This window comes from Misgurnus anguillicaudatus, chromosome 5, assembly GCF_027580225.2.
Source record: "Misgurnus anguillicaudatus chromosome 5, ASM2758022v2, whole genome shotgun sequence".
NCBI classification, from domain to species: Eukaryota; Metazoa; Chordata; class Actinopteri; order Cypriniformes; family Cobitidae; genus Misgurnus; species Misgurnus anguillicaudatus.
Window position 1 is genome coordinate 32,240,693 of NC_073341.2, and position 24,488 is coordinate 32,265,180.

General features: G+C 38.7%; 2 protein-coding genes across 4 annotated transcripts in view; both read left to right on the forward strand.

Moving 5' to 3' along the window:
- agbl4 (AGBL carboxypeptidase 4) overlaps positions 1 to 24,488 on the forward strand; it is a 524,893-nt gene that overhangs the window by 374,007 nt on the left and 126,398 nt on the right. The window lies entirely within an intron of this gene.
- Positions 6,587 to 23,633, forward strand: bend5 (BEN domain containing 5). 2 transcript variants are annotated; one of them, XM_055168760.2, is made up of 6 exons: positions 6,587 to 6,908; positions 8,797 to 8,918; positions 9,688 to 10,078; positions 11,658 to 11,806; positions 15,467 to 15,680; positions 17,370 to 23,633. In XM_055168760.2, exons 1-6 carry the CDS (start codon positions 6,740 to 6,742, stop codon positions 17,564 to 17,566), a joined length of 1,242 nt encoding a protein of 413 aa, XP_055024735.1. In that variant the 5' UTR covers positions 6,587 to 6,739; the 3' UTR covers positions 17,567 to 23,633. The 2 variants fall into 2 exon arrangements, with proteins under 2 accessions (XP_055024735.1, XP_055024736.1); XM_055168761.2 differs by lacking the exon at positions 6,587 to 6,908 and adding an exon at positions 7,691 to 7,710.

Sequence of the window (24,488 nt, forward strand, 5' to 3'; positions counted from 1 at the left end):
TAAGTAGTTTATACAAACAAAACTTAAAAAAAACCTGGTGTGCATCTTGAGACAAAACATTTGCGTTAAAGCGACACTCCATTTTTTTTGAAAATATGCTCATTTTCCAGCTCCCCTAGAGTTAAACATTTGATTTTTACCATTTTGTAATCCATTCAGCTGATCTCTGGGTCTGGCACTACCACGCTACCATAGCTTAGCATAATCCATTGAATCTGATTAAACCATTAGCATTGCACTAAAAAATAACCAAAGAGTTTCCATATTTTTCCTAAAAGTGGAATATTCCTTTAAAGCAGCTCAAACATGCATTTTAATCTGGGACTAATGTTGCGTTTACACCAGCCGCAGTAGAGGTTATTCGCGGGTAGTTGGACACTTGAACATTTGAGTTTACTCGCTTCATTCGCACGTGAAAGCCGCGTATGAAATTCTAGTCATTTTTAGACATTCACGCGGAAATCCGCGTCATGGGAGGGGCTTCTGCGACTCTGCTGAGACTCCGCTCGCTTCCTATAATCACGTCACTTATACAGGAAGGTCCTGATTGGTTAACGCGGCGCGAAAGTTCAGATTTTTCAATTTGCACGTTCCCGCAGCAATGCTCAATTCACATGGAATGCGCCTCGCCTACCGTGGATACCGCGCAGCAGGATGCCTAATCACGTCTTTGAATTGATTTAACATGTAAATCACCCGCGCTTGCCGCCTCTACCGCGGCTGGTGTAAACACAGCATAAGCCCTGTCTGGGAAACCGCACCAGAATGTCTAAACCTGTTTCAAGTGTTGGGGGTAACACATTACAAGTAACGTACATTACGTAATAATATTACTTTTCTGAAGTAACGAGTAAAGTAACGCATTACTTTTTAAATGTACACAATAATATTCAAGTTACTTTTTAGTTTAATTAATTTGATTAAAAAAACGTACGTAGTCATGTAGAATTACGCAAACTCTACGAATGAGCGCCTATGCGGGAACAGTTTGAGTCAGAAATGAAGATGGCAGGCCAGAGCTTGACATTTTTGTGATGGAAATATGCAATTTCTGAATGCAGAACTTCTCAGTCATAAAAACACCCGCAGGCCTGAAAGAGATCAACCCTCAGCCAAGTAAGAAAAGTAACGCAAAAGTAACTTAAAGTAATGTAAGTATTACTTTCCATGAAAAGTAACTAATTAACTCAATTAGTTACTTTATTGAGGAGTAACTTAATATTGTAATGCATTACTTTTAAAGCAACAATATGAAGTTTCCATGTAAAAATGACTTACAGCTCCCCCATGTGGTTGAAAAGCGCAACAATGCCTGGTATCAGACACTCTTCTGCAGGCAGGGGGAGGGGCGGGGCTGTGTTTCCTACCCTCCAGACATTATTTAAAGGTAAAAAAACTACATAGTGTTGCTTTAAAAGTAACTTTCCCCAACACTGCCAGTTTCAAGTTGCTTAGTATAGTTTGGAATTCAGTGTTAAAAAATACCCATCATACATTCTGTTCTGAACTTGGTCCACTTGAACGCATCAGCCGGGAGATCTGGGTGGTTTTATTGGTGGAGACTCAGAGTGCATGCCAAGGCAAGCATTGAGGAGCAGATTAGATTAGGAATAATCCTTTCGTTGCACCCTGAGCCCCATCACTGCAAAGTCCACTCAGTAAGACTGCATCAGTTACACCCTTCTGCCCAGCAACACATCCAGAGCCCAGTCTTTCCCAGAGGCCTTCAGCTCAATTCATTCACTGAGGCCTAACAGTTTCTTGTTTTTTTACTGTCCTTATATAAAGCTGACTTGATGCCACGCAGAAGAGGGATTAGATATAAAGAAACTACTGTATAGTTTCTGGGGGCCTTACAGAACCTTGGTCTGTCTTCATCTTTGGTACCGCAAGATGAGTTCAAACCTTACGTCCTTCGGGCCAAGCTCATCTCCGCGCTTTCGGCTCAGGACTCGATCGCAAACTCAAACTGTGACATAAAATGAAAGGAAATAAATGGAGAGAAAACAGAAGAAAGGGCAAAAGCATCCAAAGTTCTGCATCACTTACTTTTCAATTACGACAGGCGAAGCAGAACGAATTGTTAGTGCCATTTATTGACTGCGCCTTTCTCGTTATTAAAGTACAAGTGAAGAAATCCGTCCTTGTGTATAACAACCTGCCTGTTTTACAATAACAAAATGTTCCTTCTCTGTCAGATAGCCTTTGTCATTTGTGGAGAAACAAGGCAAAGAGAATGGAAGGCTTGGCAAAACAGCATGCTGGCAGAAACACATTCTTCCACACAGACTGATACAGTCAGGAACCAATTGTGATCCAGAAGAATACCTCTTCCCGCATGGCATTCAGCTGAGACCACTGATGCAGAACAAAAGTAATAGGTGAATGAATTGATTATGGTAATGATTGGCTGGCTGAAAGATTTTTTTGTGTGCCGTATAAGAGGGATATGAGAGATATTGAACACGCATTAAGGGAGATGCAGCACTTGAATGCCTCTTTTTATGCCACAGTCTGTTTGCACGCTGACATGGGCCTTGACTTGTGATCCTTACATTTACATGTTGATGTTTTACATAATAGACCACGGACAAAACATGAAGATTAATCTCCAAATTAATTCAGGAGGATACAAGAACGGCGCATTCAACTGACAGACTTTTTTGCATCACTCTTAGTTAATTTATTTTGCAAGACTTCTTTTTATTAATTTGAAATGTGCTCTAACAGGACAACTAGTTGGTATACTCTAATAGCAATGCATTGCCAAGTGACGATTTGTCTAACCCTAACCCTTTGAATGTAATTATTTTTTAAATGACCAAAAAAGTATGGGGTCTCAAATTGGCTGAGTGGGTAGCACTGTTGCCTCACTCCGGTTCGACCCTCGGCTACATCAGGTGGCCTTTCTGTGTGCATGTTTTCCCTGTATAAGTGAGGATTTACTCTAGGTACTCCGGTTTCCCTCCTCAGACCAAAAACATGCAGGTTAGGTGAATTGGAGATGCCAAAGTTTCCCTATCCCAATGCGTGTATGGACAAAGTTATTTAATATTTACAAGATGAGTCACTGTGAATGGGAGAGATTGCAACGGTCAAAGTGCCGCTCTAGTCCCAGAAAAAAGGGACAATCGTTAAAGATTTGAATCCTCTGAGAGAGGGACTTTGCACATGTGCAGAACCGACAGGTCTTGTAAATAGACAGGTCTTGGATATATGGTGCCGCAGTGACGTGACTTCCTTAAAAGGACTTTGATATGGATCAGTTTGTGTGGAAGACTTGTGTATGGATTAACCAGTTCTCGACATGAATACAGCCATAGATGCTGGAATGGCTTTAAGAATAAACAAACAAACAAACAACCCAAAAAGTACCATGGTAACTCACCATAATACTTTATTTGTTTTACAGTAACTGTAGGTTAGATATCTCCATGAAATCAGAATGTAATTTTTTGGCTTTTAGTATGAATATGTTATCCTTAAGGATATTTACAAAGCGGTGTACTTTAAAACATTGAAAACATTCACATTTGGAGGATATAAGCATTCAAAACGTAAAGTCTGTCACTTAAAGGCAGAGTGCATAATTTCTGAAAAACGCTTTGGAAAAGGGAGGCGGGCCGACTACCAAAACACACTTGTAGCCAATCAGCAGTAAAGGTACATTCACATTATAAGCGACTTTGTCGCTGTGTGTGGCACGTCTCTTTCCCTCCTGTCATCTTTATCTTGCCTGTTGGTCATTTTTGCCTAATTTAAAATCAGCATGTTTACTTTTACCTTTCCACTGTACATGACAAATGACGTTCGATAAACCGAAGAGAGTCGGAAAGGGGCTGCGTGGGGTGCCAACCATCAAGGGCGTAATTTCGGATCCAATTCGAGCTTTGGGTGAAATAAAAAAAAATAAACTTGGGCTACTACACCGCATGTGTCCTGCGACCGGAATTCAGTGTTTTCCAATCAAAACACTGTGTGCGAGGTGAAAATTATGAATCTTTTTTTGTTTAACGTCATCAGTAACACCTAAATCGTTTAAAACGATTGATTACTGATTTTTTTTACTAACCGCATGCGCGAGACTAAAGTCACTTGACTACAGTGACGCGGGTGAGGTACAGTCTGAGGGAGACGCACGCTGTAAGTTTGATAAAAAAACTTTGCAAACATGTCTGCGGATAACACGTCATCCACGTCTCTGGAGTCACGTGACTTTAGTCTCGCGCATGTGCTTCACAACAGACGTGGAAGAGAAATTTATTTTCGATGCTTCAACACATTCTAACTGACCCACTGATGTCACATGGACTACTTTGATGTTTTTATTACCTTTCTGGACATGGACAGTATACCGTACATAGATTTTCAATGAAGGGTCAACAAGCTCGGACTAAATATAAAACGTCTTAAACTGTGTTCCAAAGATGAACGAAGGTCTTACGAGTTTAGAACAACATGAGGGTGAGTCATTAATAACATTATTTTCATTTTTGGGTGAACTTTCCCTTTAAGCCATTTCCTGGAGCTGCGTGTCATAGCTGCGTGTGTATGGTTCTCCGTCTGCAGCGCATATTGAGTTTCTGCACGAGAGTGCCCTCTGGCTTTTGGATATAGCAGCATTTCATCGTAACTCATTGAGAAGCATAGCATGCATCATTGGCCAATTTATAGGTGCACCCCTAATTTAGGTCAGTGTCTCTGTCTACCAACCACACCTTTTTTGCTACGGTCTATGCATATGGCATAATTCGTGTGTTTCATGTTTAAAAAAAATTCTTTAAATGCAAAATACACTTGTTATGAATGTACTTTAATAGAAAATACTTTTTTCCAAACTATTTGTGTTGATTTGTTATGTAAACAAATGATTTGCATAAAGTTATTACTATGCTTGACAATTTTTGTAATAACCAGTTTTTCCGGACATATGAAAATGATGAGAATTCAGATTTGGACCTATGAATGTAAACTTTGAGAACCCCTGGGCTATATGTAGTGAATACTTGAAATTTAACCATTTATGAAAGTTAAACAAAAGAAGTTTAAGAGCTGAACTTACATTACAGTTGGTGCTATACAAAAATACATGTGTTTATTTACACTTGCACTTTTTTGTGCAATGTTCATAGTTGAACTATTAACATTTGTCTCTTGCAATGTTAAACCGGTTGTCAGTAAAACTGGTTGTCAGTAATTAAAAGGCACTTTTAGCACTATTTACATTTTTAAAATCTGGCACTCGAAAAAGAGTAGTTGAAAAGCCCCTGCTTTACACTGTAGTATGTGCAAAACCAGTAGGCAAAAATAGTATGTGAGAAATACCCAGATAGTCTACTGTTTCCTGTGAGATTTGTCAGTTTGCATCAGATAGGAACTTTTCTAACACAAAAGAGCTGAGGAGCTGTCACATAAACTAATACATTAAAAAATACTGAAAGCCGGGTGGCTCTTTTCAAGTGTAGATGTATTAATAAGTAAGTAATCATAAGTGAATGAAAATATGGGTCACATGACAATGCAAACTATGATGTAGTGTATGTAGTATGTCCACAATGTGTACATACTGCAACAACACAGCATACTGTATAGTATCAGTATGAAGTAATTTAATGAGGTAATTACTTCATTTAAAGGAGTAGTCCACTTTAAAGATGGGGCACATTGACTTACCATAGTATTTTTTTCCTACTATAAAAAGTCAATGGACCCCATCTTGGACTACTACTTTAATTTTGCACATACTGTCATGGTACGTGATTTGAGACAGAGCATATTAAACTAACAAGTCTAAACTAACAAGATTTATAAATATATTTGAAATGTCCATTTAAGTTTGCTGAAATGGTATCTTAACTATACATACTCCAAATTTCTACGTCTAGGCTTGTCACTTTTTATACTTTTATCACACTGTGGGTAGATATGTGCAAAGTCACATAGCTGTTGTGAAACACTTCCCGTAATTCATTAAACGACTGACAATGGTTTTCATACAAAATTACTCTCTACTAAAAGAGAATAAATATGTATATTCCCCTATTTCCATACCGGAATGGAAAATTTTCATATTTCCATTAAAAAAAATGTTTATTATAACTATCTGCCCTGCTAAAAAAATAGAAACCATCACAAAAATTCTAATGGTTTCCGTTAAAATACCTTTAGGAACATTAGCTTTTACCATTAAAACCATTACAAAATTCCTTTTTGTACTTTGTTTAGGCATTGCATTTTGAGATTTAATGGCCTCCACCAATAAAACCCAACACATAACAGTAAAGACCCACAACCAATAAAATTCCCATTAAAACCATTAAATACAATAGAATTTATGTGATGGTTTCTATTATTTTTTTACAGGGTAGGTTGGTCCTGAAATGATAAAGTTTAGGAATCCCTGTTTTACACAGCAACTGTATTTAAGATTATTTTAAGACAAGTAATATTATATTTTATTTTTCAGTTATAAGTTTTACAAAAAGGTAATAAAATAACAAGACAGGAAAATGACACTAAACAAACCTCTTATCGCTCTTGTTTCGATTAGTTCGGTCTGAAGTAAAGAGGGGGCGCTCTGCTGTTTCTCAACCGATACGCAGCAGTCAGGCAGAAGCAGTCGATCGCAGAGGCCTCCTCCACTCTCTCTCCCTCTGTGTTTATATATGTTTTTAAAAATCTTTTTTGAGGGAAGCTGCCAAGCCCTATCCCAAAGAGCAGGGACCAAAGAGCAAAAATAATGTACGCTTTCGTGCGTTTCTTGGAGGACGACATGTGCTACGCGTTACCTGTGTCAGACGTGAAAGATTTCCAGCCTGTGCACAAAAGAGATTTTGACGATCAGAAGGTGTATGTGGTGCTGAGAGGTACAGGCCAGCCTGCAAAAGCACACATCCTCGCCCTGGCAGGTGAGTTTTGCTCTTCTTATTATATTAATAATGCAAATAACAATAACCTTCATTAACGATATGCTTTATCATGCGTGTTTACAGTATTGCTTAGCAGATAATCTGTTCGTGCACGCTCAAATAGTTAAATGTCATGCAACTTTTATTCATTTTCATATAGTTACGTTAATATTTGAATGTGCATGCGCATCTGTCAATCGCTGCAGTATGTTAATGAGTCAATAATGAAAGTGTATGGACCGATCGTTCAAATCATATCACATGGGCTACACGAACAATATTTAACACACGTGTTGTTGAACGTTTACATATGTGTGTTGAATATTAAAGCCACAATATGTGTGATGCCATGTGTTGTGCTGTGATTTAATGTATAGTTGCGGAGAAATGTCCAGATTTGATGTGTTTGAACCAGTCTGCCGTTTTAGCATATCGCGATAATGTTTGTTTTTCTCAACTCGTAACGTTTGTAAGACGATGTAAGACATGTCATTTGAAGGAGAAGGCATGTTAGTGATGTTTGTATACTGTAAATAATCAAAAACACGTAAATACATTACGTTTGCAAAATATAAGGCTCAACATGCTAGGCGTGTGATAGCTTGCTGCTAACGCTTCCCTCATCATCGACGGATCGTATGAACGATTTAGAAATGAAAATAACAACCGTAAAAACAACAACGACAGTATATTTTACCTAATAAACGTATGCATGTGGTGTAGATAACACGTTTGCCAGTAAAAGCTAACGTTAGTTGTGTTTAGCTCAAACTGCTAATACTGTCATCATATTAGCTAACAGGTAAGGGTTGTAATGTGTGACATGTTTATTTTAATGTCCTTCAACTTGCTTAAAAACCGTACTATACTATTTAATTTTAACCAGTATAACTTCTTAGTGTCACACACCTTGAATTAGACAGTGTTATGTATCGTTTAAATCAGTGTTGGTGGCAGATTTGTGTCAGATTTGTTATCATGCCACTTCCTGCTTTAGACACTTTCACTGCTGCCACACTTAAATCGGGACTGGTTAGATACCACCTTACTAATTCACATATGTGACTTTACTTACAACCATAAAGTTTGGAGTGTAGTCCAGGATATGTTTTATTAAGCTGGTTAATTAGGTAAAATTAATCAGTATCTGTTGTAACAGGAGTCTCATGTCACATATGTGATATATGTAAAAGTTTGAATATGGTAAAAATTCACATTTACATTAAATTAATGATTGATATCACGATTCACTCGCTTGGAAGGGATGGGTGCATTGACTTTATCCTTGCTGGAAAAAGCAATACGAATTCTAATGGTTTCCATTATGAAAACCATTATGAACCATTAGCTGTATACCATTAAAGCCATTACAAACTGTAGTAGTGTATTTTGGGCGTTATTCCAGTTGGGTTTAATGGTGTACTATTGGTTCCCATCCCACCAATGGAACCCAACACATTACCAGTAGGACCCACAGAGACCATTATAGTTTCCATTAAAACCAATACATTTTCCATTAGAACCATTAAAGCCATTAGAATTGCGAATGCAATGATTTTTTTTGTAGGGATGTGCCATTAATCCGGTCTGCCTTTTCCAGGCGGCCTTGATTATGTGACACTGCATCACAGGCTGACAGCTGTGACGACCCTGCCTGTCAAAATTATATTGATGCTGCACTGTCAACGTCGCTTTGCAAAGTTAAACGCTCCATTAATAGTTTATTATAACGCTACCTAGTCGTCTATGTCACTACAAGGTTACGGCAAAACTTTTTCGCCAGCCTCGTAAAATGTTTTTTTTTGCTGACGTGTGCTTGTTTTAAACGTATCATACAGAAATGAGATACAATTTGCACCTCTGACATTGTTCCTTTTTTTTTTTTTAGAAAGCATTGAGGAATTTGAGCACAGTATTATGCAAAAGAAGATGAAAATACCCAAGATGTCTAACAGAAACACAGTGGAGAATCACTTTGGGGAGGAGAGAATGCCCCTTAGACATAAAAAGGTAAATTTGGACAACCTTTTTTAAAGAGCACAGCACATTTTTAAGATTTCAAAGGGTATTTGCTGGCGTTTGCAGGGTGTACGTGGTTTGGATTTGTTCCACAGATCAGGAATGAACTAGAAGGGATTTATTTTACTGATAAGAAGTTATAATTCTGCAAACAAGAAAACTACTTTACTTCTTTTGACACTTCTGGAATTGATCCTGTCATTTAATGTTTAAATCTGATTAAGTTAGCAAGATAGGATATAAATATTATAAACTTATTAACTGTAATCCATTAAGTTTATGAGCTGGTTTTGCATGCTCTTGCAGTTCACTTAACTACTTTATTTGGAATGGTTTATTGTTTATTTTTAAGCAGATTTGTTTAACTGAGTTGAACTATAGTTTTTATTTCACAGGGTTTATTAATGAGTCAGTTTAGCTCTGTTAGCTTTATCTACTCATAAAGGTTTATGGTTTATAAAAGGCTTTGAATATCATCTGTTTGCTGGTGTAATATTTCCATTTCTCTACGACTCAATCAAGTTTCTCTAATAGCATATTTTTACAATACTGCCGGATTTAATTCGTATTCTGAAAATCCATAGCTATTTTTTTGATGCATTAGTACACCAGTCCTGCTTTTGGCTTTTTAAGAGTTAAAACTAAACTCTAGATGTGGCTTTAGCATAACTCAAATAAGAGTTTATATTAACGTTTACTCTAATTTACTTGTACACCATTTTGACTAGTCAGCAATAACACTGTCAACTTTCTGATGCAGGTCCAGTTGCAGGAACAGCAGCGTTCCAGTTCCAACTCTTCAAAGAGCCTTGCTGCCGTGGTGGCACGACTGGAGAGAAACGCAGTGAACTCATGCACGGAGGGAGAGGAACTGGACAGACTCACAAATGAGGAGGAGGAGGAAGAAGAAGAGGAGGAAGAGCAGGATGAGGCCGTGGTGCCTCGCGTGCTGTATGAGGAGCTGGTGCACAACTACAGGCAGCAGGAAGAGGAAATGCGACGTCTGCAACAGGAACTGGAGCGCACGCGCAGACAGTTGCTGCAGCAGGCCAAAAAACTCAAGGAGTATGGAAGTCTGCTGACCGAAGTCAAGGAGTTGCGTGACTTTAATCGTCGTCTGCAGGACGTCCTGCTCATGAGGCTTGGCAGTGGTAAGATTTGTATTTGATACATTTTACTACTGTAAAGTTTTCAAAGAAATACAGTTTTGATTGACACAAAATCAGGATAGAGGCGTAAATACAAATTGTGTACACGTCTATTACAGTGCAACTATATCGCTATTATAAATTACATTTACATATACAGTTTTTTGCATGTTTCTACTGCCAAAGTTTTATAATATTTGTGCCTAACTTCACAATCAAAACAGAATATTTCCATACCGTATTCATCTTACTTGTGAAGTTTTTCCGCTGCGTGGTATGGCTCGATACATCTTGGTACGTCTCATTTTTGAGAGGTTTTCCATTGTTTATAGTACCTAGTGCCTGGTACTTTTTTTTAGTAGCACCTAAGCTGAGGTTCCAAGCAAGCCGTGCCAATAATACAATGTGACGTGCAAACACTGCAGATCACTGATTGGTCAACTACCAGCGTCATTGCTAAATGCAAGATTTAGCTTACCCTTGTGTGCCATCGAGCAACCCAAGTGATATCATCATATGCACTTTGTTGTATGAGTTCCCAAACTCCCTTTATAGCAGTGGAAAACATCCACATGCTAAAAAACAAAAACACCATTCCATAGATATGTTCCTTTTAGGGGTGCATCGATAAATGCTGATATTTACTCGTTTATGACAATTGATTGGTGGACAAAAAAGAAGCAAAGGCAACACTGTCATGACCTTCTTAAAACTGATACCATTAATCCATTCGCGTCATTAAGTCCAGGCGCTCTAAAATTTCCTTCGTGCCAGAGGGCGGGAAAAACAGATCGCTGGTTTTAAGCCTCTGCACGTCTAACAACCTCTAGTGCTAGAAAATATCAGAGCCGCGCGTATTACAAGTTCATGTGCAAGTTTAAATCATGTACATTACAAGTTCAGGTGCTAGAAGGAGTCCATTTTAGACACCAGCTTGTAGATGAATGCTAGTAGAAATAAACCAATAAAAAATACAGCAAAAGCTACATTTTGATTTTAAAAATACTCTTCTTGTATATATTTTTTTATCTAATGGTAAACAAAAATGTAATTTGGCTGTTTATAGGATAAAGTGATCTCATTTTGCTTCATACCAGTATACTGATGTATCCATGTAGCTCATATCTCCTGTAATGGATGAACACTACAGTACAGACTGTTAAAAAGGACATAGTGTCCAGGCCTTTCAGGCCAGTGTCCTGGACAGCTGCTGTATGTGTGGGGAACAGACTGTGGAGTGGAACAGTCAGAAGATTAGACTGGTCAGGGTTCTTTAGGGTCAGTAGCGCAGTTCACTGACCGATATTAAAACTTAACAGATACATTAGGGCTTAGTGTGGACAACCACCAAGCCAGCTTACTGAGCTTAAATAACCCAGTTTGTCTCAAGGCACTAGGGGATCCGCATTTTAGGCAACAGTCCAACCGGAGCTGACCAGGGCTTACTGCAGCCGCACTGGACCGAATGAAGTCAAAACCATCATTAGAAAGCCAGAACATCTGCTTTTAACACTTTGTCCCATCATCTTTCTCTTGTTTAATTATGCTTTACTGATGGTAGGTCAACGTTTTGCTTATACAGAGCCGATGCATGACAATGGTACACAGACAATCAGACCAGAGGTGGTGGAGCCAATCAATGAACCACAGGAGGTGTGTCAAGAGGAGGCCAACACTAGCTCCACCCACTCCCCATCTCCTAGGACCGTCTACACCTTCAATGATGGAAAAGTATGTGTGTGTGTGTCTTTGTATCGTCTATGAATTGTTGCAGTCACTGTGGCACCACATGACATCATGCATTATTCTGGAAAAAACGGCTAAGTTTTGTTTTTTATTAAGCATTTTAAGAGTCATAATTACTAAAGAAGAAAAGAATGCATGTTGGAAGTGGCATGAGCGTAACTATATGGCGCTTTTCTATTGCATAGTACCCCACGGTTTGGTTTGGGCCTGGTCAGCTTACTATTAGGGGCTTTTCCAATGGGTGCAGTACGTGGTACCCGATACTTTTTTTAGTACCACCTCGGTTGGGGTTCCAAGCGAGCTGAGCTGATACCAAAACGTGATGCGAAAACACTCTAGATCACTGATTGGTCTGAAAGAATCGTCACTACCAGCGTCATTGCTATAATTTAAAAGATTAGCTTTACCTTCATGCTAGCTTGCGCTGTCTCGAGAAAACATGTTGTCATCTGTGCTCTGCTGTAAGTTCCCAAACTCCCTTTTAGCTATGAAAAACATCCACAGGTTGAGAAATTCGGAACACCATACATGTTTTTTTCCAGACTTGTAGTTTGTGGCGCCACATTCGCAATGCGCACGTCAGCATATATGCTTAAATGCAACGTAAATGAATCTCAGCAAAGCGCGTCGACTGACGCCACTGGTGTTTGTACAGAAACTGTCATGTGAGACAGAGGTAGTGATAAATGCGATGTGTAAACATCTATTTGTGGTGGCCAATTTAAATTTTGTGGCGGACTGAGAAATATATGTATTCCAACAATGCTTTCACTTGTATGATGTCACAGCAGTAGGCAGCGCAAATATAACGACACACCTGTAATCCCTCCCACTCCGAAGTGTTACTAAAGTTGACCCGACCTGACCCAAACCAAATCGTGCAATGCCATAAAAACCGCTAATATACTGACACAAGTCCTATTTTTTGGGGAGAGGGGTAGGTCATCTCTTTAACTAATACTGTAATTTATGTCTAATCCTAATACTTCCATGTCAGTCCTTGTGCAATTGACATCAAAGCGACATCATATATATGTGACTATTAACTTTATAAAAGCATACCTTCCACAGCCTGATTCCCTTTAACTCACATGGTGCACTCCAGCCACATAAAAAAAATGGATCATCATAGGTGGATAATAATTGTACTATATTTGTCTCTCATTGACTATTGCTCCGGTGTGCTTTGTATTTCAGTGTTACTTTCAATGTTTTGCAGTGGTGCAGTTTGTCTAATTGACTAGCAAAATCCCCCCCACCTCTACATCAGTCTCAAAGGGCCTTTTAACCAGAACACTTGCTGTGATTTTGAGCCCTGTTAGCAGACATTGGGTCTGCGTTTTGCGTTCTTCCGCCTGCCTCACATGACAGGGGGGAATTTGTGTTACATGCTGAAAGGGTTTTCAGTTCAAGCGTGAAGAACAAAAGCAAATTAGGCCCTTACACGTACGTGCACATATCCGGTATTAATTATTTGTACCGCAGGAATTGCGCTGAGTGACGGGTAGCCGTAGAAAAGCAAATCTCCTCGAAGTTAAGAGCAGTGAAAAGCTTGTCTACTGGACCAGGGCCTAAAGCACATTAGTTGCATTGGGGAAAAGCTGCTGGATCGCCGCCTGAAGACTGCTCAGGGTGACAAAGCAGAAGGCACATTACCGTAACTGTTAGCCACCAGCTGCCCATCAATCCATCCTGATGGCTTGTTGGGCTGTGTCCTCCACAAACTGGCTTAAAAGTCAACACTTCGGTCTGGCATCTGTCATAACGCATTACTGCACTTAATGATCCCGTACGCTGTGACATTTAATGTGGTTATGTCTCGTCTTTTATATTAGCCGGCCAGTGGGTCACAGAGGACCAATAAAACGGGCTCATGTGGTATAGGTCATAGCATCTTGGCAGGCCATTTTAATGTTTAAGTTAGGGCTGGATGATTTGGAGAAAAATGCGATAACTTTCAGAACAGTACAATATGCGATACAAAAATGTTTTAAAGGCGGGGTGCAACATCTTGGAAAGCCAATGTTGACATTTAATGATCACCAAAACAAACACGCCCCTACCCCAATAGAATCTGGACCTTCTTTTGATAGACCCGCCCCACACATACGCAACCAAGGCAACGATGTTGGTTAGTAGACATACCCTTACTGCTGATTGGCTACAAGTGTGTTTTGGTACTCGGCCTTACTCCATTTTCTCAAAAATCGTGCACCCCGCCTTTAAGTTTGTTAATCAATTTAAATTTTTCTGTTTCGCTTAAAATGTTACTATAGATAACTTAAAGTTTTAAAGCCCATTCAGTTTTTGCAAACCATTGCAATGTGCTCATTTGCAATATTTCGATATATCTTGCAGCCATAGTTTGAGTACATTATCGAGTGGCAGATAAATAATATGTTTTACATCAAAGCAAATGTATCTAGTTTTAAAACCTAAACCTACACCTACACACATACATGTTGGTAAATTAATGGAGTATTAAACCATGAAAAACCAAACTTTGGAAGAAAGATGAACTCGGGGTCATATTTTTATAGATTAAGACTTATATTGTTTGCCCTTTCATTTTACTTTTGACACTGAAATATAAATCTTTTTTAGTCATACTTTATATAATTACACTATATTCTCGGCATGAATATAGCCTTAGGGGGCGTGCACATGAAGGCGTTTGCGCCGGCGACCAGCGTAGGGTTTGGTTGTTTCCGATGTAAATGCCGCGCTTTTTAAAAATGCCAGCTAATGGCAGGTTTTGTCCGTGCTGAGCGCCAGCACTCTGCAGTTTTTTCACGCTAAGAAATTAGGGTGAAAGTATTTTTGTCTTGTTTTCAGTAAAACATCTAAATATTCTTAAATTTAGATGCTTTTTCTTGATGAGCAAAACGACCCAAGAAAATAAGTCTAGTTTTTAGACCAAAAATATCCAATTTAAGTGATTTTGTGCATAAAACAAGCAAAAAAATCAGCCAATGTGGTAAGCAATTTTTTATTGATTTTTTCCTGAATTTAGTGTTTAAGAAAATGTTCAAGATTTTTTGCTTACCTCATTGGCAGATTTTTTTTGCTTGTTTTATCCACAAAAAATATTTTTTTGTCTAAAAACTAGACTTATTATTTTTTGGGACGTTTTGCTCATCAAGAAAAATTCTTAAATCTTAATTTAAGATTTTTTTTTCTTGAAAATCTTTTTTTTTGCATTGTAAGCGCTCCGCAAAAAAATGGCAATCACCTATAGTCGGTGTCGGCACGCCCCCTTAGAAGTTGGCAGGGCGTTCAAAAGAAAAAAAAGATACTGAAATATAATTAGAAACATTAGTTTTACTTTACCTCTTTGATCAAAGGACAACTTAAGTAAAAAGTGGCACATCTTTCCCCACTGGCTCCAGTTACCAGTACATGAAACTTATTGTTGCGTGCGATACAAATTGTTGTTAACAAGCTGTAATCTGTATTGCATAAAGAATATAGTTGTAACCTCCACAAACATTTATTCAATTCATTGTGAAAGGACAACTACCATGTCAGAAAGACCTCTGGGAACAGACCACATGACGCTGAAGCGATAGAAGATAAAAGCAAAGTCTTGTCTGTGATGTTTCCGTGTGTTTGCTGCATATTTAAAGAAGAGTGTATCTGCTTTAGGTGCACTTGGGTGGAGGTATATGGGTGGAGGAAGAGAAGTGGCACCAGCTACAGCGAACACAAGGAGACTCGAAATTTACCAAAAACTTGGCGGTAATGATCTGGGGCACAGAAACCCTAAAGAACCGCAGCGTTACTGGCGTCGCTACAAAGAAGAAAAAAGATGCCCTTCCCAAACCTCCCCTCTCACCAAGCAAGCTGAAAATCGTCAGAGGTAAGTACACTGGCTTTGAAGGACACTTATTATTATCAAAAATTAAAAATTTCAGTAGTTTATGCCAGTATTTCAGTTAATAAATGATTGTAGCAAATAGCAAAGACTATGCTATCAAATACATTTGCGGTACATTTAACACGGGGCGAAAGTGTTAAAGGGACATTCCACTTTTTTAAAAAAAAAATATGCTCATTTTCCAGCTCCCCTAGAGTTAAACATTTGATTCTTACCGTTTTGGAATCCATTCAGCTGATCTCCCGGTCTGGCTGTACCACCCCCAGCATAGCTCAGCACAATCCATTGAATCTGATCAGACCGTCAGCATCGCGCCAAAATTTCAAAAAGTTTCGATATTTTTCCCATTTACAACTTGACTCTTCTGTAGTTACATCGTGTTCTTAGACAGAAAATTAAAAGTTGCGATTTTCAAGGCAGATATGTCTAGGAACTATACTCTCATTCTGGTGTAATAATCAAGGATGTAACATGGCTGCAGCAGGCATAGTGATATTACGCACTGCCCGAAAATAGTCCCCTTGGTTACTTTTAATAGCGATGTAACTAACGATGTAACTACAGAAGAGTCATGTTTTAAATAGGAAAAATATCGAAACTCTTTGGTTATTTTTTAGCGCGATGCTAATGGACTACAGTAATCAGATTCAATGGATTGTGCTAAGCTATGCTAAAAGTGCTAGCGCCAGACCCAGAGAGCAGGTGAAACGGTAAGAACCAAATGTTTAAAGCAACACTACAGAGTTTTTTTTACCTTAAAGTAAAATTTCCAAAAACAGGGTGAACAGCACTTTCACATTCGCTTTGCAGCCCTGTATCGGCCAAAACCGCACTAATGAAGTTTTCAACAGTCGGGTCGCGGTCCTGTAGTGCGAGTGAAAACTACAAAAACTTTCTCTACGGCAGACCTACAATCCAAGCAGAGCCAGCTATGCTGCAGTAGGCTAAATTATTTACGACAGTGGTAATGGACAATTCCGCTTCTAACATGTAGGGGGAGCAAAAACTCTGTAGTGTTGCTTTAATTCTAGGGTAGCTGGAAAATTAGCATATTTTCAAAAAAGTGAAATGTCCCTTTAACGCTTGACGGAAGGCTTGTCTGAAGCGCGGGCCAACAGCCAATCACAGTGGCCGCAATACATGCTTTGGTCTTCCATAAAAGTAATTGGCTGGCTCTGTCTAGGTTATTTGCATAAGGCGATCTGATTGGTTGACGCGCGCGTTGCCGCTTGAAAAGTTGAGAAATGTCACCCATTGAAAGTGAATGGGAAGCGTTAATGCTTATGCCCCGTGTGATTGTACCGTTACTATATTCCTAGTTATGTAAATATTAGTTTATGTTTTTCAATAACTACAGTAAAGTTATTTATGTATTTATTATAATATTTTTTTCAGTTTGGGAACTGCTGTATTGTCACGTACATAATTTAGATTAGTCACAGGTTTGGCCAATAAAAAGCTTGATGGTGTCAGTCGTTGTTTAAACTATTTGATTTATTGACAATTACATGCTGCTAATAAACTTTGTGTGTTGTTAAGACCAAAAAGACAACTCGTGTTAACGAATCGCTGGTCAGCCTAATAAGAACTCAATGATTCGACCAGTCAGCCCTAAAATTAGTCATGATTATTTTAAAAAGTTTTAATTGCTAACCGAATGCTTCGTTCCAGAGTGTCTGTATGACCGCGTGTCTCAAGAAACGGCCGACAGTGCGGAGATCACCCAGCGACTATCCAAAGTGAACAAGTACATCTGCGAAAAAATTATGGATATCAACAAATCCATCAAGAACGAGGAACGACGAGAGTCCAAGCTTCTTATCCAACAGACAGTGAAGATGGAAAACTTCCCCTACGACGGCATGTAGGGGTCTCGGAGTTGTCACCATAGCTCATTCTACTCCTCAAGGACTTCTGGTGGAGAAGGTGCACATAATCACTGGCGCTGCCAATTGAGATTTTCATTGATGCCCTCCCGAGACCTTGACCTGTCTTAATCTTACAGACCCTGTTTTAAGCCTGTCTGACAGCTTTACCTCTCCCCACACTGCATTAGCATCCTGCCATTCATTCTGTGAGCGAATCGAGTGGGGTGGGGCGTGGTTTTGTAAGTTTTGGGGTGGGTTGGATATTGCGCGTGTTAGACAGGAGCGATCCTTTAAATCGTGTTCGTGAAAAATGTGTTTGGCACATCATCTTGTGTTCTGTGTCAGAACATGTACTAAAGAGAGGTTCCCTTCTGAAGTCGTCTTGTCTTAGGAGGGGTGTCATTAAATGTTGGCCTCAGATTTGGAGTCTTAGATGAGGTGGGTCACTTCAGAGGGACCGTGTGCTCTAAAGGTACTTAACATAGAGAGTTGCACTTTTGAACAGGGTCACACCCTGCCTTGTCTTAATGAGCGATTGATTTAATTAATCAATCCGGGCCCAATAGCTCTGTTAATTGCTTTCATGAGATGACTACTGATGGTCTGTTCTTGTTCTTGATAGTTGTAAGGAAATGAGAGAGGGTGCATGTAGTCAATGGTGCTAAAAAATTGTCTTCAGAGATGGATTAGCAGCATTTCCTTGGAGATTGGCTACGATCATTACTTTTAAAAGTTGTATTTCAATGTTCTTATTTCATCAGTACATTTATGGTGTTTTATTTTGTTTGCTTAACTTACGTTTTGGTGCTGTCAGGTCCTGCCGGGAAGTCGTAATTACGATGCGACATGCGTTTAGTTGTTTTGGACACAGCATGAAATAGAGAGGGCACAGTACTTGTTTTTTATGTACACGTTCACTAGCTAATCTTTTGTATACAAAAGCAGCACATCCAGTACAATAATAAATAAATTGCGTCCATAACTAATTTTAGTGAACCTCTACTAGCTATAGGAAATTATTGTTATCAGGTCTGCATAGATGGTGACCGCCTAAGTCTTTTTACCAGCCATAAATTGCACTTGGGTAAGATGGTAAGCGGAAATCAGAGGTGGGCTGCAAGGCCTTCTTCCAGCTGGCAATCATTGGGAACTGTGTTCTCTGTTTTATAGCAAGCTGTGATTGTAATATGAGCTGATATTGCTTTAACTGCACTTTGGTGTGTGAATGGAGAGACGCCAGGCACCGTGTGTGGATGTGAGGTAAAACTGTCAGCAGCGCCAACCTCTTCTTCCCGACCAAACCAACAGCAGGATCTCTGCTTCAGCCCACCTGTAGAGGGCACACTGTTTAGGGGAGAAAATAAGATAATGTGAGCCATGCTATCCACACTTTAGTCGTTTGTCTCTCCCCTAAGTGTAGCCTATTTTTTTAATTTCATTAATTCTTTACAAACCGTGTGGCTTGGCGTAATGAAAACAAAACAAAGGATCCTCCTTCAGATTTGGGTTCCTGACTGTGATGCCATAATTGCTAACTGTGAAATAACCACAGATGCCACGCCAGCCCACTATCTGTTTTTTATTTTGTGTTTTTTTATCATCGAGTTCATTTGTTAGCGGGGTGAAAATTTCAGTGTATAGTTGGAATATATTCTCATCGTTTGCATCCAGGCTGCACCTTATTTCACTAAAGCTCCTGGTTCGAAGCTGAGTCTAACAATATTGTAATTCTGTCTTTATCTTTGCTGGTTCATATATAGTTTATAATCATTTCTACTTTTTACAGTGTATATGTGACGTTTCGATATTATCGTAGGGTACTCATCTTTTTTAAAGATTGCAGGGCACTTCAAGTACAAATCCTCTCTATTGACAGAATTTAATATTATCGTGGATTTTTACCACAGGTGTATTAGTGCTTCAAAAACATCAATTTAAGAATTTCACCTCACTGTGAGTCATTCGTTTATTTGATTATCTCGAGTCATTTCCGTCTAGTGGCAGTCATTGCCCACCTTTCCGTTCTGAGGAAATCATTGTCCACAACATAGCACTTTAATTCTAAAAAAGAATCGACATTAAAATATACTAATAATACTTGTGTAAAGGAAAACACCACTGTTTTTCAATATTTTGTTATGTTCTTGCCTCAACTTGGACAAGTTGATACATACCTATCTTTATTCAATGCGTGCGTTTGGTCTTTGTGCAGCGCGTCGTGGATGTGTTGGCGTTTGGCCTGGCCCCATTCATTCCTTGGGATCCAAACAGGGATGAATTTGGACACTTCCATGTTTTCCCTATTTAAAGACTATTACATGAGTACTTATATGAGTAAGTATGGTGGCACAAAATAAAACGTGCTGATTTTTAGGCGGATAAAAATAAGAACTATATTGTATGCCGAAAGAGCACTTAGTTTGCAGCACTTCGACCTCAGCGCGCAGTAACATCATGACTTAAGAAGTTTGAGCCAGTTCTCAGGAGTGATAATGTTATTGCGTGCCAAGGTTCGACGTACTGCAAACAAAACATGGAAGTGTTTGGTGGCTTCTTAATTCATCTCTGTTTGGATCCTGGGGAATGGGTGGGGCCGGGCTGGGTGCTGGCACGTTCACGGCGTGCTGTGCGAAGATTGATTGCACGCATTGAAATAAGATGGTTATGTATTGATTGGTCTGGGTTGAGGTGGGAACATGGTAAAATGTTGAAAAACGTTGGTGTTTTCCTTTAAACTCTTCTTTTGGCTGTGGCAGAGGGTTAGGGCCAAATAAAATCTGTATGGAGGCATTATTTTGCAAGATTGAAGTTGGTGGATTTTTTGAAACTTAAAATGTATGGTGTTTGTCATGTCAATAATGTAAATGTTTCTAATTTAAAGCAATTCTGTCTCTAGAACAATGTTTCTCAACCGGGGTCCATGGGGGTCTGAACTGATTACCAAGGGGGCCTCAAGATGATTTCAATTAATCAAATTATCAAATAGTATTATTATCAATACAAATTTCTTATTGTTTGGTTACTACTGTGATGAATATACATCTGTCGAGTCATGCCAACAGATTGAGTGGGGGCCCTTCAAATATTCTTTTGGGCAATGGGGGACCTAGAAGTGAAAAAGGTTGAGAACCATTGCTCTAGAATCGACTGTTAAAAGTTAACACTCGAGGCTTAAATCAAGATTATAGTCATCCTTGTAAAACTTTGATGTAGTTGTTATGTAATTCTTTTACCTGGCTCTTAATATAACAGCAGCCCATTTAAAATGGTTATATTATATTAAGTATTATATTAAATGTATTATTAATAACTGCTATAACTATAAAGTATTTATTCTTTTACTCTGCTTTACTTAATTATACTTAATAATCTTGCAAAATGATGACTTTTTAAGATAATCTCAGATTATGTATTTTACTTGGCCCCAATCACGTCAGCAGGTATTGGGCATGCATACGTTTTCATTTTGTCTTTGCAAATCGTCTTTCAGTTTTCTGCCGCTCAGCCATTCGTTTTATCATCCCCTTTTCATACGGCAATGTACCTCCAATATGTCAAGGCAATTACACGAGAGGACAGATTGTAATAAGGTTCTTTTGTTCCACTGAATGTCTTTATTTTTTCTGTAGATATTTCCTGTATTGTGTGATATGCATATTGAATATTTGATGTTCCATAATGGGCTCACGTACATTGCGGGTATACTGGAATATGACAGCTTTAAGTGTGCTGAGGTTGAATGCTAGCCAACATTATCACCGGTCCATGTGATCATACGTTTGTGTTGAGGTTTGTTCGTGGAATCGTTGCCTTGATAAAGACTAAACCAGTATGTATTTTGCCACGCTGCCGTGCAGAGACTGAATTTTGGCACGGCGCCGTTCGGATCCGAGGAAAATTAATAATTCAAAAGTCTTAATACGTTCGGATCAAACCAGTGAATCCCATCAGGGAACGTCAGACTTTTAAATACAATCATTTGCAGTATTTATAGGCTAAAAGGCTACAAAAGTGAACCAATAGCCTCTCAGATGCTGCATTACCCATCTGGGAGGTTTTTGTAAATCTCTGCAAGCTGGTGGCCTATGCGTTTGAGTGGCTTTGTAATAGCGGTGCTTTGCTTTGATCCGGTCTGCACTCGTGAAAACGGCGAGACTGGTGCAAAGCGTATGAGGGATCAACATATCTCTGTTGTTTTTGTCATGTATTGTCATCCAGTCTGAATGTCCGTTGGTCTTAAGGATTGTGTCGTTCTGTTAAAAATAAGACAAAGTGGAGTCTCAGCATGCATGGGCTTTTTTGATGGGTCTGAGAAATATGGACTTGTGCACCAAGCCCCTGGTTTAAGCTAAAAAAAAAACACACAGTGTGACTGTCAAGATCATGGTCTTATTTGTGTCGTTCTCTGTTCTATATTAAATGAACATTAAGATTTAGATGATGTGTGTGCATATGGCTATATTGTTCGGAGTGAATACTGAATTTTATTTTTCTTTAATTCTGTTTGTTTCTTAGTTAATTTTTAATGCCAAAAAATGGAAAGCGAAAGAAAAAAACGAGTTTGCATCGCTTTGGCCTGCTTCACTAATCTACATGCTGAGATTGCAATCAAATGCTGAGGACCCGCCCACTTCCCACACCTATTCTGAAAACTGCCCAGTACTCCACTATAGCAAAAACTGCAACTTCCTGTTGCCGCCACTTCACACTTTTTCCAAATTTCATGATCTTTATAATAACGAGAGCCATTTTTTTAAAGAATATTCACATCTAGTTAAAGCGGATAAAGTATTTTTGATACAAAAACGTTCAGGTTGCTCTTAGTCTGATAATAAGCATGCAGTTTCACAATCCTACCTCATTGCTGATCATTCTTAGGGTTGTCCCTTTTACCTCGGTCTCATTCAGAGATTTGCATCACTCCCCAAACAATCTTTAATGCTTATGTGTTATGCCAGAGTCAGCTTGGATGTCTGTTATATGTTTTTTTCCTGTTGATGGTGCTACCAGCAGGCTTTTTTTTCTTCAAACGGTGCTAATTTTTCTATGACTTGATCTGCTTTGCAAGCTGATCCATTAATTTTATATCAACAGAAATCGCATACATCAAATCCTGAGAATTACATACAACACACTGTTAAAATGTGGTTTTAGTTCATATTTCGCGTATGACATACCTCCGACCAGTTACCTCACTTACTTTTAGATCGTTGCTCCGAATTAACAAACGAATAGTGTAAGCATTTCACGCAGTAAATGGCCATATACACACCTAATGCTGGAGTGAAACTAGTTAATCCGAACCGTCTACCTAATAATACTGGGCAGTTGGTCCTCAGCAGGAAATGTGAAAGTCAAATCCAATGTGGATTTACAGTGGGACTAATACGGTATTCTTACGGTAGTGATGGTGATATCGTGCAGTACGTGAACTGTAGAGGGTTTTCTTAACTTACCAAAGTGGTTCCCTCCCAAAGAAGCTTTTTTTGTTGTTGTTGTTATTTTTGTCAAAACCTGTTTAAAGTCTTTAATTTGTATTTTTGTTGGACAAAAACCGTTTTATAGCTACTCAGAAATACGGGTGTGTTGAGCGACTATTGCTCGGCAAAACGTGAATTTGTTCACCCACAAGAATCCAGTCAGTCAGGTTTTTGTGATGTTTTGTATTAATACAGTAAGAAATTACATAAGAACTGAATGCAATTTGTGTTATTTGGTCAACAAATACTTTCAAGAACTTTTTTGTTTTTTCTTTAAAAAAATAAGTTGATGTCATATCTGTAGATAGGAAGAGTTATGTCATGGGTTTTGTTATCTGATCTCAAGACTAGACAATGAGTTCAGAATTCACCATTTTGCATTTTTATTTGACTTTTTTCATGTCTAAATCATCTCCATTCTTGCTGCTGAATAAATATCTAAAAATCTCTCTCTCTATATATATATACACGTATGTATGTATGTATGTATGTATGTGTATATATACACAAATATATGTATTAATTAATATTTTTAAGAAAGACGATGGAGAATATGGCATAAAATAACTGTGAAACATGCTCTCTTTCAGGTTTGTGGTTGTGGGTTTTTTGTATTATACAGTATATATGGTCTCATATTGGCTTTATTGCGATGTAAATTGGGGAATAGCTTTGACCCTGGGCTGCCATCAGCAGGATATCTTATATAAATACATCATCCTGTTTACAATAGTTCCCAGACCATGTTTCCCACAAATTAGGTCGGCACACAGCTCAAGCCCAAGTTTGGACTTAAAAGACTTATACTGTATTTTTTACGCTGAACTTCATTTCGGCAGAACTCGGCCTCACTGCACCTTGCGTCGACCTCCACTGGGACTTAAACAGAAATGGTTAGAAAGACCACGGAAAGAAAAATGAAACGTTTCCACGCAAATCAGTTGCACTCCTCACCTGTGCGCAGCTGGTTGCGTGTTTATGTGTATGTATGAGCGTGTGCGTGCTGCAGTCTCTTGTTTAATGTACAGATCAACAAAATAAATTCAGACTTTTATTCTACAAAGAAAAAACTTGCTGTGAGCTTTTGTTTACCTTTTTACCATTTTTTATTACATATTTAGCTTTTTTTATTACAAATAGAATATATATGCATATAGTGAATTGACAAACTGGTCATTTATTTTTAGAGTTGCTAAAGGGATAGTTTCTAGATAGAAATTCTGTCATCATTTATTCACTCCCCATGTTGATCCAATCCTGCATAAATTTGTTTGTTCTGTTAAACACAAACAAAGATATTTTGATAAATGATGGACTGTGTGCTTACTATCATTGATAAAAATTTCTTCTTTCTTGTGTGGCCCGTCACCTAAAGCCAAGGCATGCAGACATACACAGACTCTTATGCTCTTGGTTTTCTGAAATGAAACCCGAAATATTAA